The 17,007-nt window shown below is 44.1% G+C and overlaps 1 protein-coding gene across 3 annotated transcripts in view; it reads right to left on the bottom strand.

Moving 5' to 3' along the window:
• LOC117366575 (transmembrane protein 116-like) overlaps positions 1 to 17,007 on the bottom strand; it is a 61,798-nt gene that overhangs the window by 29,332 nt on the left and 15,459 nt on the right. For all 3 annotated transcript variants that reach the window (XM_033958074.1, XM_033958075.1, XM_033958073.1), the window contains 3 exons: positions 12,376 to 12,439; positions 8,722 to 8,862; positions 443 to 541 (listed from right to left, as the gene is read on the bottom strand). In XM_033958074.1, the coding sequence (XP_033813965.1) occupies positions 443 to 541; positions 8,722 to 8,862; positions 12,376 to 12,439 (304 nt within the window). The remainder of the gene's footprint in view (positions 1 to 442; positions 542 to 8,721; positions 8,863 to 12,375; positions 12,440 to 17,007) is intronic.

Raw genomic sequence — 17,007 nt, 5'->3', positions numbered from 1 at the left:
TGGGGTGGGGAGCAGGCCTGTACCTACACATCTGAACCTAACAATGTATTTATGCTGGGAAAGAGAGGAAATTCTGATGTGGAGAGGTGAGAGTGAAGGAAAGGGGATGTGGGACCTACAAATCAGATACAGAGGAACATCTGGACCCTGATACTCAAAAGAATCACCCAAAGTGGTTCAAAGGATTCTACCTATTCAATATGTATAAACATACCACTTCATAGGAACAGTGCCTCCACTAACACCATTTTTTTCAATAAGAACTAGACTCGGGAAAAGGCCTTTTCCCGAGTCTAGTTCTTATTGAAAAAAATGGTGTTAGTGGAGGCACTGTTCCTATGAAGTGGTATGTTTATATATATTGAATAGGTAGAACCCTGATACAGTCTAGTCACACTGACAAGGAAGGAAATACATGGGAGTGGAGGAAAGGGACTTGTACCTGGAGATATGATGCAAAAGAACTTCTCCAGCCTTTCACCATCTGATGAGTCTCACATGCATATACAATGGCCATCAGGAAGGAGATGGCATAAAACATCTGGAGAAAAAGGAAGGCAAAAGGATGAGGGGAGAAGACCGGCGGAAGAGGAGAGAGGAAAGACAGGAAGAGCAGATAAAAGAAGAATAGATAGGAGGGAAGAAGAAGATGAATGTGGAAGGGATGGATGGAGGAATGAGAGGAAGAGATTGAGGAAGGGGAAGAAGAACAGAGTGAGAGAAAAAAGAAGCTTAGTTACTGTAGGAAAAACATTGTCAACAGGCTATTAAGATAGTATCTCATCAAAACTAGGACCAAGTATTAAAGACTCCCTTACCAAGACACAATTGCAGGTCTTTAGTTCTTTTTCACTCTGCTAGATAAATATATTTCAGTTCTCAAGTTCTTTTTTTTTTGGGGAGTTTCTGCCCACAGTGGTCTCTAGACCATGGATTCATGCCATATCCAGGAACTAAAGCAGACACATAGAAACCGAGAAAATAACAGCAGATAAAGGCCATCTGGTCTACCCATTCATGCCATCTACTATCCTTTCCTCTCCCTTATAGATCCTATGTACTTGTCTCAAGATTTCTTGAATTTAAGGTTGCCAGATTTTCCAATCGGAAAATCCAACCCCCTAGACTCTCTCCCAGGCCCACCCAGTTCCGCCCATCCCTGCCCTGTAACTCCCTAATCCTTCCCCAGTCCCGCCCTAGCCCCTCCCTACTCCGCCATTACCTTGTGGTTCAAGGCAGATTACATAAGAATTGTCATGAAATTAGGTAATACATGTTGGGTAATTTGAACATTTTAGATTTGATAAGGAGTAGACGGTGTAGTAGGCAGGGAGGAAGTCCGCCCATGTGTGGACTTCCTCCTTGCCCAATGCGATTTGAGGACAAAGTGCTGGGTTTTGAAAAACCGTCCGGACCCCCGGACACATCCGCAAAAGGAGGACATGTCCGGGGAAAAATTCAAGTAACTCTACTTAAATTCCGATGCAGCCTTCTTCTCCACCAGGAGGCCATTATTTTATTCACCACCCTTTCCATAAAGAAATATTTCCTTTGATTACCCCTGAGCATTTCCCCTTTCCCCTTCATCCTAAGCCCCCTCATTCCAGAGCTTCCTTTCAATTGAATACTGCGTCGCCGTACTTGAAGAAGGACACGGTACTATTCGAAAGGGTCCAGAGAAGAGCGACTAAGATGGTTAAGGGTCTGGAGGAGTTGCCGTACAGTGAGAGATTAGAGAAACTGGGCCTCTTCTCCCTTGAAAAGAGGAGACTGAGAGGGGACATGATTGAAACATTCAAGATAATGAAGGGAATAGACTTAGTAGATAAAAACAGGCTGTTCACCCTCTCCAAGGTAGAGAGAACGAGAGGGAATTCTCTAAAGTTAAAAGGGGATAGATTCCGTACAAACGTAAGAAAGTTCTTCTTCACCCAGAGAGTGGTAGAAAACTGGAACGCTCTTCCGGAGGCTGTTATAGGGGAAAACACCCTCCAGGGACTCAAGACAAAGTAGATAAAGACAGGTTGTTCACCCTCTCCAAGGTAGAGAGAACGAGAGGGAATTCTCTAAAGTTAAAAGGGGATAGATTCCGTACAAACGTAAGAAAGTTCTTCTTCACCCAGAGAGTGGTAGAAAACTGGAACGCTTCCGGAGGCTGTTATAGGGGAAAACACCCTCCAGGGATTCAAGACAAAGTTAGACAACTTCCTGCTGAACTAGAACGTACGCAGGTAGGGCTGGTCTCGGTTGGGGCGCTGGTCTTTGACCTGGGGACCACCGCGGGAACGGACTGCTGGGCACGATGGACCACCGGTCTGACCCGGCAGCGGCAGTTCTTATGTTCTTATGACTCACCTCCTGTGCATTCATGCCACGGAGGTATTTAAACATCTCTATTATATCTCCTGTCCCCTGTCTTTCTTCCAAAGCATACATATTGAGATTTTTAAGTCTGTTGCTGTTTGCTTTGTAAAAGACTATGCTTTGGCATGCAGGTTACTGCCATGTTAAAAAGTGTGCGCTGTCAGAACAAAACAGCAAACGCCACAGCAGTAGGAGCGAACAAAATGTCTCCCTTCCTGTCAGAACTTAAACAGTGATTGGCTCACACACTGACAGCATGGGAGACTAGGCCAGTTACTGGGCAGACTTGTACGGTCTGCGTCTGTGTATGGCCGTTTGGAGGAGGATGGGCAGGGGAGGGCTTCAATGGCTGGGAGGGTGTAGATGGGCTGGAGTAAGTCTTAACAGAGATTTCGGCAGTTGGAACCCAAGCACAGTACCGGGAAAAGCTTTGGATTCTCGCCCAGAAATAGCTAAGAAGAAAAAAAAAAAAAAAATTTAAATTGAATCAGGTTGGGCAGACTGGATGGACCATTCGGGTCTTTATCTGCCGTCATCTACTATGTTACTATGTTACTTTTAAAGAAAGACAGTTGCCACGTAAGGATGTTAGCTTCCATCTCCCGCTCCAGAAAAAAATCCCCTGATACTTTGATCCCTCATGCCCCAAAATGACCCTTCAAACCTCTGATCCTTTGATCCTCTGCCCCAAGATGAACCCCACCTCCAACCCCTCCCCCCAAAAAATAATATGTATATACCTGGTAATCCAGTGAACCTACTATCCCCAAAATCTCCCTTCAATGTATCTCAATAAAAATGAGGGAGAGTGTAGTGCAGTGGTTGAAGCTACAGCCTCAGCTCCCTGAAGTTGTGGGTTCAAATCCCATGCTGATCCCTGACCCTGGGCAAGTCACTTAATCCCACCATTGCCTCAGGTACATTAGATAGAGCATGAGCCCACCAGGACAGATAGGAAAATCTACTTGAGTACCTGAATATAAACCACTTAGGCTATAAATGGTATATGGATACTAAAAATCAATTAAATATATGAGAGGAAGGAGCCAATCCATTTATAATAGTTTTTTAGCCCGTTACATTAATGGGTGCTAGAATAGATGTGTAGACTTTGGCATTTTTTCTTTCTTTTTCTTTCTTTCTGTCTGTCTCTCTCCCTGGCTCCCTGTCTGTCTTTCTTTCTTTCTTTTTGTCTCTCTCCCTGCCCACTGTATGTCTGGGTTTTTTAAAAAAATCTTTTTGTCTCTCCCCTCTGTCAAGCAGTAGCCCTTCTCCCTTCCCCCTGTCCAGCAGCACCCCTTCCCTGCTCCCCCTGTCCAGCAGTAGCCCTTCTCCCTTCCTTTTACCTCCCCCCCTGTTCAGCAGCACCCCTTCCTTGCTCCCCCCTGTCCAGCAGTAGCCTTTCTCCCTTACTTTTTTCTCCCCCTGTCCAGTAGTACTCATTCTCCCTCTGGAATAGCTCTTGTATCATAACTCTACTTGATCAGGTTGGATGGTGCATCATTCAGCCTACATTAATTCTGGTCTTTGATAGTCCTGCTGCTCTTCATATTTATACATTCGTAGATTGTCTACCTCCTTGCCATCACTGAAGAGCTTTGACTGGATGTGTTTCAGTGAGATTCGCCGCTCTGACCTCCCTTTGTGTGAGGCTTATGTTACTCATGCAAATGTTAATTTTCTAGCCAGCCATGTCTGCAGTATGTTTGGTTCTTTCAGTCACATCCAATAATCCTGCATCCACTTGGCCGGGCAGCCTCAGGGCTTTTGCTAGACTGGCTCGCCTCGCATTATGGAAGTGGGCCGGCCTAGCAAATGCCCCGCGGCTGCTTGTTGAAACCACGGCTGCTGCCGCTGCTGGTCCGGGGGGGGGTGAGAAGAAGAGGCGTCCCAGCAGCAGAACCCTGCAGCGGAGATCAGGGCAGGAAATCAGCTAAGGCAGGCACTGTGCATGCACGGCACCATGGAAGCACGGAGCTACGAAGATTGAAGTGCGCATGCGCGCTAAGGGGATTATTATAGCGGATTGTTCCCAATGTAAACATCAAACGTGCTTCCACGGGGAGCCAGTGGAGTCACTCTATCCCATTATCTAAAGCAGGGGTGTTCAACCTGCGGCCCCGTGAAGTATTTTGTGCGGCCCTGGTTGAAGGCGATGCAGTGTTTTCCTCTGCTGCTCCCGGGTGTTTACCGTCTTGCCGGCTCCCTCCTCTGTCTTGCTGCAGCGTTTGCGCGGCCCCAGAAACATTTTTTTGGGCCAATGCGGCCCAGGGAAGCCAAAAGGTAGGACACTCCTGGTGTAAAGCCTGAAGTATTTGCAGTCTGCACCCTGATTTCTTTGTAAGCCTCAAATAAAGAAACCCATAGTAATCCAGTTGGCTAATGACAAAAGCTAACACCAAGGGGTCCTTTTATTAAGGCGTGTTAAATGCTAAGGCAACTATTATATTATATGGGCACCTTAGCATTTAGCTCACTAAATCGGTTAGCGCACCTTAATAAACGGTCTCCTAACTGATGAAACCTTTGAAGTTGGGAATATTTCCTTTTATTTATATTAAAAAAAAAAATTTATATACCACATACAACTATGCGGTTTCCATATCACATACATAAAAATCTTGTTTCCCTCCGATTATCACATATAACATAGACATGTCTAAACAACAGCGTTAATCGTCCCTGTTATAGTAGGGATAGAGCACAAATTCAATTAATTCAGAAATACAAGCAAGCTTTAAATCATACACCGATGTCAGAAAAATTCTAAAAGGCGATTATCAACTGAAGTATACCTTAGCATAAGAAGGCATTGGCAAATAATTGAGTTTCGAGCCTTATTCAAATAAGGAACCTAGAAGGTTTAGAATTTTTAAAATGAATTGAGGGACCAAAAATTCCTGAGCATATAAAGGGAAGTCTTGAGGAGCCTATATCAATGAGAGAACTGCAAGCAGCGTTGAAGTCCCTTAGAGCTGGATCCGCTCCAGGTGGTGATGGGTTCACTGTAGAGTTTTATAAATCTTTTCAAATTACCCTATTACCTCATCTATTAAATTTATATCATCTTTTTCTTAAAATTTATCTTCCCCATACAAAACCGCAGGATACCAGGCAAGGCATAGTTATACGCCAGCCATGGATATCATTGATCCTAGCATGCATAGTCCACATTCCACCATTCTCCAGGGGAGCTCAGAACGGTTTACATGAATTTATTCAAGTACTTAAGCATTTTTCCCATGTTTTACTTGAATCAGCCTCCATAAAAAATTATTTTATTAAGCGAATTAATTTGAGGTTCAGATGTTAACAACTCCTAGCGCCCTCAAAACTGGTTCGTATTTCAAAATCATATTTTTCAATGGAAGAGCATTATTTAGCAATGGCAACTCCATAGTTTCAAGCCAAATCATCTTTGTTTTAATCTGCATTAAGTTTAAGCTTGAAGTCCAGTGACCATAGTTCCATTGTATCTATACACAGTTGTATCAGCCCTACAGGAGCAGTTGTTTTTGATGCTACAGGAACTAGCAAAGTTATATCCTCTTGCATAAATGTTTTACTTCCTCGTTAACCATAAATCTCCTCAGGGAAGTCATCAAGACATTAAAAAAGATCAGAGACAGAGGGGATCCCTGTGGCACCCCACTTATAGCCTTCCATGGCTTTGACAACTGGTCCATTTACTTCACACTATAAACCCTTCCCTCTAGAAAACCTCAGAACCAAAAAATAATCTGTAATTCCTATATCACTTAACCTTCCCAGTAAAACTGCATGGCCCATAATGTCAAATGCGACTAAAGGAAAGGAATGGAAAACAAATATGAAAATGTTATAATGCCCTTGTAACACTCTATGGTATGGCCACAACTTGAATACTTGTGCAGTTCTGGTCACCGTATCTCAAAAAAGATATAGCGGAATTAGAAAAGGCTGGGAGAAGGACAAAGAAAATGATAAAAAGTTTGGGATGAATTCCCTATGAGGAAAGGCTAAGACAGCTAGGACTCTTCAGCTTGGAGAAGAGACAGCTGAAGGGTGATATGATAGGGATCTATAAAATGAGTGGAGTGGAAAGGGTAGATGTGAATCGCTTGTTCACTCTTTCAAAAATACTAGGACTAGGGGACATGCAATGAAGGTACTAAGTAGTAGATTTAAAACAAACTGGAGAAAATATTTCTTCACACAATGTATAATTAAACTCTGGAATTTGTTGCCAGAGAATATGGTGAAATCAGTTAACGTGGCGGATTTTAAAAAAGACATGGATAATTTCCTAAAAGAGAAGTCCATAGGCCATTATTGAGATGGCTGGGGAAATCCAAAGAGTAGCAAGATTCTAGAATCCCAAAGAGTAGCAACATTCTGTTATTTTAGAGTAAGCAAGATTCTGGAACATCAAAGAGTAGCAACATTCCATGCAGAATCCCCAAAGAATAGCAAGATTCCGGAACCCCAAAGAGTAGCAACATTCCATGCAGAATCCCCAAAGAATAGCAAGAATCTAGAATCCCAAAGAGTAGCAACATTCTGTTATCTTAGAGTAAGCAAGGTTCCGGAACCCCAAAGTGTAGCAACATTCCATGCAGAATCTCCAAAGAATAGCAAGAATCTAGAATCCCAAAGAGTAGCAACATTTTGTTATCTTAAGAGTAAGCAAGATTCCGGAACCCCAAAGAGTAGCAACATTCCATGCAGAATTCCCTAAAGAATAGCAAGATTCCAGAACCCCAAAGAGTAGCAACACTCCATGAAGAATCACCAAGGAGTAGCAAGAATCTAGAATCCCAAAGAGTAGAAACATTCTGTTATCTTAGAGTAAGCAAGATTCTGGAACCCCAAAGAGCAGCAACATTCCATGCAGAATCCCCAAAGAATAGCAAGATTCCAGAACCCCAAAGAGTAGCAACATTCCATGCAGAATCCCCAAAGAATAGCAAGATTCCGGAACCCCAAAGTGTAGCAACATTCCATGCAGAATCTCCAAAGAATAGCAAGAATCTAGAATCCCAAAGAGTAGCAACATTTTGTTATCTTAAGAGTAAGCAAGATTCCGGAACCCCAAAGAGTAGCAACATTCCATGCAGAATTCCCTAAAGAATAGCAAGATTCCAGAACCCCAAAGAGTAGCAACACTCCATGAAGAATCACCAAGGAGTAGCAAGAATCTAGAATCCCAAAGAGTAGAAACATTCTGTTATCTTAGAGTAAGCAAGATTCTGGAACCCCAAAGAGCAGCAACATTCCATGCAGAATCCCCAAAGAATAGCAAGATTCCAGAACCCCAAAGAGTAGCAACATTCCATGCAGAATCCCCAAAGAGTAGCAAGAATCTAGAATCCCAAAGAGTAGCAACATTATATTATCTTAGAGTAAGCAAGATTCTGGAACCCCAAAGAGCAGCAACATTCCATGCAGAATCCCCAAAGAATAGCAACATTCCAGAACCCCAAAGAGTAGCAACATTTCATGCAGAATCTCCAAAAAGTAGCAACATTCTGTTATCTTAGAGTAAGCAAGATTCCAGAACCCCAAAGAGTAGTAACATTCCATGCAGAATCCCCACAGAATAGCAAGATTCCAGAACCCCAAAGAGTAGCAACATTCCATGCAGAATCCCCAAAGAGTAGTAAGAATCTAGAATACCAAAGAGTAGCAAACATTCTGTTATCTTAGAGTAAGCAAGATTCCATGCAGAATCCCCAAAGAATAGCAAGATTCCAGAACCCCAAAGAGTAGCAACATTCCATGCAGAATCCCCAAAGAGTAGCAAGAATCTAGAACCCCAAAGAGCAGCTACATTTGATGCAGAATCCCCAAAGAATAGCAAGATTCCAGAACCCCAAAGAGTAACAACATTCCATGCAGAATCTCCAAAGAGTAGCAACATTCTGTTATTAAGCAAGATTCCAGAACCCCAAAGAATAGCAACATTCCATGCAGAATCCCCAAAGAGTAGCAAGAATCTAGAATCCCAAAGAATAGCAACATTCTGTTATGTTAGAGTAAGCAAGATTCCGGAACCCCAAAGAGTAGCAAGATTCCATGCTACCAATCCAGGGCAAGCAGTGGCTTCCCCCGTGTCTTTCTCAATAACAGACTATGGACTTTTCCTCCAGGAACTTGTCCAAACCTTTCTTAAAACCAGCTATGCTATCCGCTCTTACCACAACCTCTGGCAATGCGTTCCAGAGCTTAACTATTCTCTGAGTGAAAAAAAATTTCCTCCTCTTGGTTTCAAAAGTGTTTCCCTGGAACTTCATCGAGTGTCCCCCTAGTCTTTGTCATTTTTGACATAAAGCTTGGATAAACAGAGAGTGTTGCCGGTATGAATAGTGAAACACTTACCATAGCGAGGAACAGTCCATAGGGACAGATCTCATATACCAAAATGAAAAGGGCTGCGGGCAGAAGCTGGATGATCGCTGTGACAATGAGAATAGCAGCTGCTGAAAAGTCTGCCAGGGACAAGAGGAAGAGAGCACGCACCTGAGAAAAGAGAGGATAAAACGTAGAGCGTGAGAGACAGCCAAAAAAAAAGAAGCAGTGTGTGAGAGAGACAGGACATTGTGTGCAACCCAAAGTTGCTAGACTAGCAAGGCGCACTTATCTCCTCCGTTGCAAAGACGCGCTAGCGTTTATAGCGCCAGCTGTGGCAGTAAGAACTCCGATGCTCGTAGAATTCCTATGAGCGTCGGAGGTCTTACCGCCACAGCCGGTGCTAAAAACTCTAGCGCTGCTTTGTAAAGGAGAGCCTTAACAGCAGTCACTGGTATCCTGGCAATGTGAGAACAAATATCGGAATTCTTTGGTATAAAACGAATGGATAACCTGGTGTGGTAGTTATGTTAGTCCATAGCAGTGGTTCCCAAACCTGTCCTGGGGGACCCCCCAGCCAGTCAGGTTTTCAAGATATCCCTAATGAATATGCATGAGAGAGATTTGCATACCTGTCACTTCCATTATATGCAAATCTCTCTCATGCATATTCATTAGAGATATCTTGAAAACCTGACTGGCTGGGGGTCCCCCAGGACAGGTTTGGGAACCACTGGTCCATAGCATAACATAACATTATACTTATAGACCGCGTTACCAAAAAGTTCTACGCGGTTTACAAAAGATTATAAACATTTAACATAATCGTATATTTGAATGAGTCAGCTAGTCAGGTATTTGGTGTTTTCTAAAATGTCTGTAAGAAACAGCTGTGAGCAACAATGATCAAAATTATTTTTCATGAGAAGCTGCCTGAGATGCTACAGAGTGATTTAGGAATTTCTTGCTTTTACAACCTTTTACAGAAGGGAAATTGAACAGAGCATGAGTTTTTCTACTGCATTTGTGCGTAGCTATGGAAAACCTATTAGCCAGATAAGTAGGAGCTGCACCATATAAAATTTTGTATTTTTTTTACTTTTTCTTGAAAATTTTACTTTCCCACCTACTGTTTGCCCCTGATTTATTCTTCTTTCTTATCAAATACTGTAGTTCTCCCCTCTTTACTGTTCGTTTCTGTCTGTCATAGATTGTAGTCTTTTGTTTACTAACCTCCCCTGTTGTCTTGTTGCGCAGTTTTTAACCTTGATTCTTGTAAATGTAAGAAGTTTACTGTTTTTATTATTGTACACTGCTCAGAAGTCCGTTTGAGCGGTATAAGAATTTTTTAAAATAAACTTGGAAACTACGTAGAAATAAAACAAACCAAAGTAGAGAAACGATGATACCGTACGTACGAGAATATCTTATTTTCTTTATCTTGTTTTTTGTCTATTTATAACCAACTAGAATTATAACCAAAGTGCCTATATTTCACTACTTCTTGCTCCTTGCTATCACAGCATATGCAGTTGAGTTTTGCATACTGATGTTTGAGGTCTGTGAGGAAATAGCATTCACCACACTGTGAGGAAAATTACTTCCCTTTCAGTCTGAAACTGTTCCGGCTTTGACATGGTTCCTCATCTCATATCTCAAATACTGGACAATCATATCTCCTTGGTTTGGCTACCTCAGTTCGTGGATTCCTCTAGTGCAGGGGTAGGCAATTCCAGTCCTCAAGAGCCGGAGCCAGGTCAGTTTTCAGGATATCCACAATAAATATGCATGAGATAGATTTGCATCTCAAGGAGGCCGTGCATGCAAATCCATCTCATACATATTCATTGTGGAGATCCTGAAATTCTAACCTGGCTCCGGCTCTCAAGGACCGGAATTGCCTACCCCTGCGTCTAGTGCAGGGGTAGGGAACTCCAGTCCTCGAGAGCCATATTCCGGTCGGGTTTTCAGGATTTCCCCCAATGAATATGCATGAGATCTATTTGCATGCACTGCTTTCAATGCATATTCATTGGGGAAATCCTGAAAACCCGACTGGAATACGGCTCTCGAGGACCGGAGTTCCCTATCCCTGGTCTAGTGCGTTAAGGATGTCACAAGCCCCCAAAACAATTTGGTTTATGCATTTTCTGAATTTGTCATGATTTTTGGGTGGTTTTATCTCTCAGTTTATCTCACGCACTAATTTTTCATACACATTTTGTACATATGTGTGTTAGAACCTTTTTTTTTAATGCACACAAAAGAATTGGCCAGGGCTGTAGCCAGCCTCCGATTTTGGGAGGGCAATACATTTGCTGTTCTCCCCCCTCCCCCACCACCACCACACACACATTAAAAATACCCTTGCTGGTGGGGATGTCAAGGCACTACCAGTCAAAGAAATTCATTGCCAAGCTGTTCCCCTCTTTCTCTTGCTGCTGCAGGGAACAGGAAGTCGCATTGTGACTCCCCGAGCTTGCTTGGTTCTTACGTGAATGGAGTGTGGTTAAGGAGTCCTGGCATCGGCAGCTAGAGGAACACCGCCAATTTCCTGTTTCCTGCAGCAGCAAAAGCAGGAGGGGAGTGACTTGGCAGCCAATGTCTTTGGCTGGCAGAGCATCGGCATCCCCAACAGGCATTTAATGGGTGCTGAAGGTTTGGAGGGGGCCTGGTCCTTAAGGCCACCTGTGGCCAAGCCACTGAATTGTGCACATGTTGACTTACAGGGTACATACCCAGGTATACCCAGGTTCTGTGGAATTGGGTTAATCTCCACATCGTGGACAATTTTTTTAGTGATCATTCTGATTGATTGATGACTCAGTCATTATAATTTTATAAGATAGAACAGTCAACATATAGTGCAGGGCTGCCCAAGTCCGGTCCTCGAGATCTATAGGTTTTCAGGATATCCACAATGAATATGCATGAGAGAGAGATTTGCATACCGAGAAGGCAGTGCAGGCAAATCTCTCTCATGCATATTCATTGTGGATATCCTGAAAACCTGGCCTGCCAGTAGATCTCGAGGATCGGACTTGGGCAGCCCTGATATAGTGTATTGATCAAAGCATTAAGACTCCTGAGGCAGGCCTTCAGGCCGAAACACGTACGTGTTGAGTCTTCATAGAATAAAGATATTGAGTACCACCTGGTCGCCTTTTCTGCTTTCTTTGAGTATCTGCCTTGATAAGGTAGAACAGTGATTCCCAACCCTGTCCTGGAGGAACACCAGGCCAATCGGGTTTTCAGGCTAGCCCTAATGAATATGCATGAGAGAGATTTGCATATGATGGAAGTGATAGGCATGCAAATTTGCTTCATGCATATTCATTAGGGCTAGCCTGAAAACCCGATTGGCCTGGTGTTCCTCCAGGACAGGGTTGGGAACCACTGCCCTAATGAATATGCATGAGAGAGATTTGCATATGATGGAAGTGATAGGCATGCAAATTTGCTTCATGCATATTCATTAGGGCTAGCCTGAAAACCCAATTGGCCTGGTGTTCCTCCAGGACAGGGTTGGGAACCACTGAGGTAGAATCTCCTATTGCTTGGTATACCCACATACAACCCATTTGTACACACTAGAATTTTTTTTAGGTGCACAAATGAACTGAATACAGGAGCTTGTGATGGCCTCACCTTTCTTCTTCCCCACAGCTGGGGTTCAGCACTTACCGGGTCAGTGAAACATCTTTTCCTGAGCAGGGATGCAACGATTACCGAAGCACTGCCAGTCAAACTGGAAGAAAAACAGCAGTGTTTGGCATGCGCCCGAGCAGACAGCTGCCCCACGACACTCAAAAGCACTCTTGTCTTACACTTTATGGTCCTAAGCGGTGACAGACCCAAGCATCGTGTCAGACACATATCTGTGAGTATAACAACTCTAGATATATGAAGAGACTGACAGACACGTCCCAAGCTCTCCTCAGCAATGAGCATCTGATAGACATAAGCAGACACATACTGCCATTTGGAGTACTGTCACGGAAGCTTACAAATAATATCCCAAGCAAAGAAATACAATCGCATTTAGAGTAGAAAGAGGAAGGAAAATGGCTATAGCAGGGTCTCAAAGTCCCTCCTCGAGGGCCGCAATCCAGTCGGGTTTTCAGGATTTCCGTAATGAATATGCATGAGATCTATGTGCATGCACTGCTTTCAATGCATATTCATTGGGGAAATCCTGAAAACCCGACTGGATTGCGGCCCTCAAGGAGGGACTTTGAGATCCCTGGACTAGACGCAGGGGATGGGCAACTCCGGTTCTCGAGAGCTGGAATCCAGTCGGGTTTTCAGGATTTCCCCCAATGAATATGCATGAGATCTATGTGCATGCGCTGCTTTCAATGCATATTCATTGGGGAAATCCTGAAAACCCAACTGGATTGCGGCCCTCAAGGAGGGACTTTGAGATCCCTGGGCTATAGCGTCTTCAGGTCTGCCAGACCATAGCTGTGCAGCTCACCAAATGGCCTCAGAGTAAACCTCAGTTGAAATATACCTGTCAATATTCAACTGGTTTCAATGTTTGTTTGTTTTTTTAAGAGCCAGCTAAACTAGACCCACATATACTAAACTAAACCTTAAGTTTATATAGCACATCCTCTCCATAATTATAGAGCTCGGCACGGTTTACAAAGCTTAATATAAGGAAGGAACAGCATAATAGGGTTGGAGGTTGAGTATAGGGGGGAAGAGAGCCTTATATTTTTATGAATAGCCTAGTTTTTAGATGCTTTCGGAATAGTTGGAAGGAGCCCAGATTCCGTAGTGGGGCAGAAAGGTTATTCCAAAGCCATGCCTGGGTGCCAGCTCTGAATATCATCCTGGTATGACCAGGCATTACTTGCCAATTCTTAGGCGAGTCCAGCAGTCCAGGATGATATTCAGTCGGAACCCACATTAGACAATTATCTGGGTCCCAGGGGGAAGCGGGGGGTGGGGGGGGGGTGCGGTGCACCTCTTTAATGTTTGTGGCTTGAATAGTAACCCTAATCTGTTGCTCTCGCCAGTGTCGGCTCTTCCTCTGATGTCACTTCCTGGAGCCGTGCCTAGGAAATGACATCAGAGAAAGAGCTGATGCTGGTGCGAGCAGCAGGTTGGGGTTGCTGCTTGCCCTGCGATTGTTAAAACAGTACAGGGAATGGGAGGGGCACATGAGTGGCAAGAGGGCGGAGGGGTGGGGGCGGAGAAGAGGGCAAGGGAGGGGCATCACCGCTCCACCTCTCACCCTCTCTCTATGCCACTGGTCCCAGCTGAATGTCATCTGGGGTTCTGATCTCCCCTTCCAAATCCCCCTTGCCCCAGTGAGCTCCAATCTCCTCTCCCCCTGAGTAATAAGACTGGCGCATAAAGAGGAATAAGACTCCCCCCTCACTGCTGTCAGATACCTAGACCCACTATAATCTCCCCAACCCTAAAGTTTCAAGTTTAATCAAATTTTGATTAATCGCTTAATCATAATTCTAAGCGATGTACATAGTGATAAAATTGCAAAGTTTTAGGAAACAATACAACGCATAAAAAGAGCTAAGTCTTACAAGACTAATGACAAACTTAAGAACACAAGGAAAGGTAGGGAAAAGAACTACAAATTATTTGAAAGCAAGCAAGATGTTTAAGGAAAATCCACGAGGAAGGGGAAGTTAAAATGCTTCAATAGGGTTATTTAGTAAAATTAGAAATAGCTAGGGAACTGGTGTCAGGTCAAAAGCGTGCCGGGACAAAGGCGCGAGCTGACAACTGAGCGCAGCGTGGAGGTGTGCGCTGAAGAAAAAGACTGTTTTTAGGGGCTACGACAGGGGGTGTGGGGGAACAGCATAAGGAAGGAACAGCATAATAGGGTTGGAGGTTGAGTATAGGGGGGAAGAGAGCCTTATATTTTTATGAATAGCCTAGTTTTTAGATGCTTTCGGAATAGTTGGAAGGAGCCCAGATTCCGTAGTGGGGCAGAAAGGTTATTCCAAAGCCATGCCTGGGTGCCAGCTCTGAATATCATCCTGGTATGACCAGGCATTACTTGCCAATTCTTAGGCGAGTCCAGCAGTCCAGGATGATATTCAGTCGGAACCCACATTAGACAATTATCTGGGTCCCAGGGGGAAGCGGGGGGTGGGGGGGGGGTGCGGTGCACCTCTTTAATGTTTGTGGCTTGAATAGTAACCCTAATCTGTTGCTCTCGCCAGTGTCGGCTCTTCCTCTGATGTCACTTCCTGGAGCCTTGCCTAGGAAATGACATCAGAAGAAGAGCTGATGCTGGTGCGAGCAGCAGGTTGGGGTTGCTGCTTGCCCTGCAATTGTTAAAGCAGTACAGGGAAGGGGAGGGGCACGTGAGTGGCTAATTTTGATAATTAGCTAGCTAGTTCCCTGGTTCATAGACAGTAACGCGGAAGACAAAGGCGCGCGCCGACAACTGAGCGCAAGACGGAGGTGCGCGCCGAAGAAAAAGACTGTTTTTAGGGGCTGCGATGGGGGGTTTTCTTGGGGAGCCCCCCCCACTTTACTTAATACAGATCGCGCCGCGTTGTGGGGGGGTTTGGGGGGTTGTAACCCCCCACATTTTACTGAAAACTTTACTTTTTCCCTGTTTTTAGGGAAAAAGTTATGTTTTCACTAAAATGTGGGGGGTTACAACCCCTCAAACCCCCCACAACGCCGCCGTGATATGTATTAAGTAAAGTGGTGGGGGCTCCCCAAGAAAACCCCCCATCGCAACCCCTAAAAACAGTCTTTTTCTTCGGCGCGCGCCTCCGTCTTGCGCTCAGTTGTCGGCGCGCGCCTTTGTCTTCCGCATTACTGTCTATGAACCAGGGAACTAGCTAGCTAATTATCAAAAGCATCTTTAAAAAGAAAGCTCTTTAATTTACTCTTAAATTTCTCCAAGTTACATTCTTCCCTCAAATAAATAGGAAGCGAATTCCATGTTTGGGGGGACTGTAATAGAAAAGATAAATTGCGGTCTTGTACTAATAATTTTAAGTGAAGGGATCATCAGCAAGTGTTGTTAATTGGATCTCAGCGTTCTAGAGAAGCTCACGTCTGAACTTCGTTTCCCCCCCAGTCAGAGGTTGCAAACTAAAAAAAACACCACGAACACCTTCTCTCACATCAAGCAGCATTATGGGGCAAAGACCTAAAACAATTGCTCTCGCCCACCACTTACGAAGAATTCAGGAAGTGCCTAAAAACATACCTTTTCCTGAAGTACCTAGACAACTGACCCGCACTCCACTCTCAACAACGGTTTTCTTGACCTATTTCTCAGGGAAGGGGTAAAACGCGGACCTGACAGACCTCGCGGATCTAAACCCGTACGGCCTTAAAAATCTGAGGTCCGTGTCGGTCCGGTGTCCGTGCCGCTTGTAGTTTCTGTCGCTGACAGACCTTGATGAGATTTTAGCCCTGACGGATCCGTCTCAGCATAGGGAGGGAAAAGTGTTAGGATCCGTCAGCGCTAAAAATCTCTTCGAGGTCTGTCAGAGCCAGAGACTAGTGCTGGAGCGACAGAGCAGAAGCCAAGAGAGCGGGGACATAGGTTTTGGACGTGCGTTATGGAAAAGAAGTCTCCAAACTCCAGCACTAGTCTCGAAGAGATTTTTTAGCGCTGACGGATCCTAACACTTTTCCCTCCCTATGCTGAGACGGATCCGTCAGCTCAAATCTCAATCAAGGTCTGTCAGCGACAGAAACTACAAGCGGCAGGGACACGGACCGACACGGACCTCAGATTTTTAAGGCCGTACGGGTTTAGATCCGCGAGGTCCGTCAGGTCCGTGAGGTCCGCGTTTTACCCCTTCCCTATTTCTCACTCTCTTCTCTCTTAACTTCACTCATTTTGTACCTCTTGTAATCTTTTGTAAACCGCAAAGAACTTCACGGTATTGCGGTATATAAACTGTTATTATTATTATTATTATTAGAAGTATATGGAATTAGTAATTTATAGATGAAAGCAGGAGTTTTTGGAAGTAGGGATTTGAATGTAAGCAGACATAATTGATATGTTATCCGGTGAGCTACCGGAAGCCAGTGGGCTTTCTTAAGAAGAGGTGTCACCTGATCAAATTTCATGGCTTTTGATATAAGCTTAATAGAAGCATTCTGGATAATCTGCAGTCGTTTAATTTTGTTTGGGGCAATTCCCTTAAATAGGGCGTTGCAATAGTCCATTTTAGAAATCACCAGAGAGTGGATGAGAATACTGAGAGATTTTGAACAGAGAAATTGTGAAACTGAGCGAATTTGAAAAAGGTTGATTTAACAATGCTACTAATCTGATCATGGAAGGTTAATTTGTAATCGAAA

The sequence above is a fragment of the Geotrypetes seraphini genome, chromosome 9 (assembly GCF_902459505.1).
Source record: "Geotrypetes seraphini chromosome 9, aGeoSer1.1, whole genome shotgun sequence".
NCBI lineage: Eukaryota > Metazoa > Chordata > Amphibia > Gymnophiona > Dermophiidae > Geotrypetes > Geotrypetes seraphini.
The sequence above is the reverse complement of the archived record's forward strand: the minus strand, read 5'-3'. Positions and strand labels throughout refer to the sequence as shown.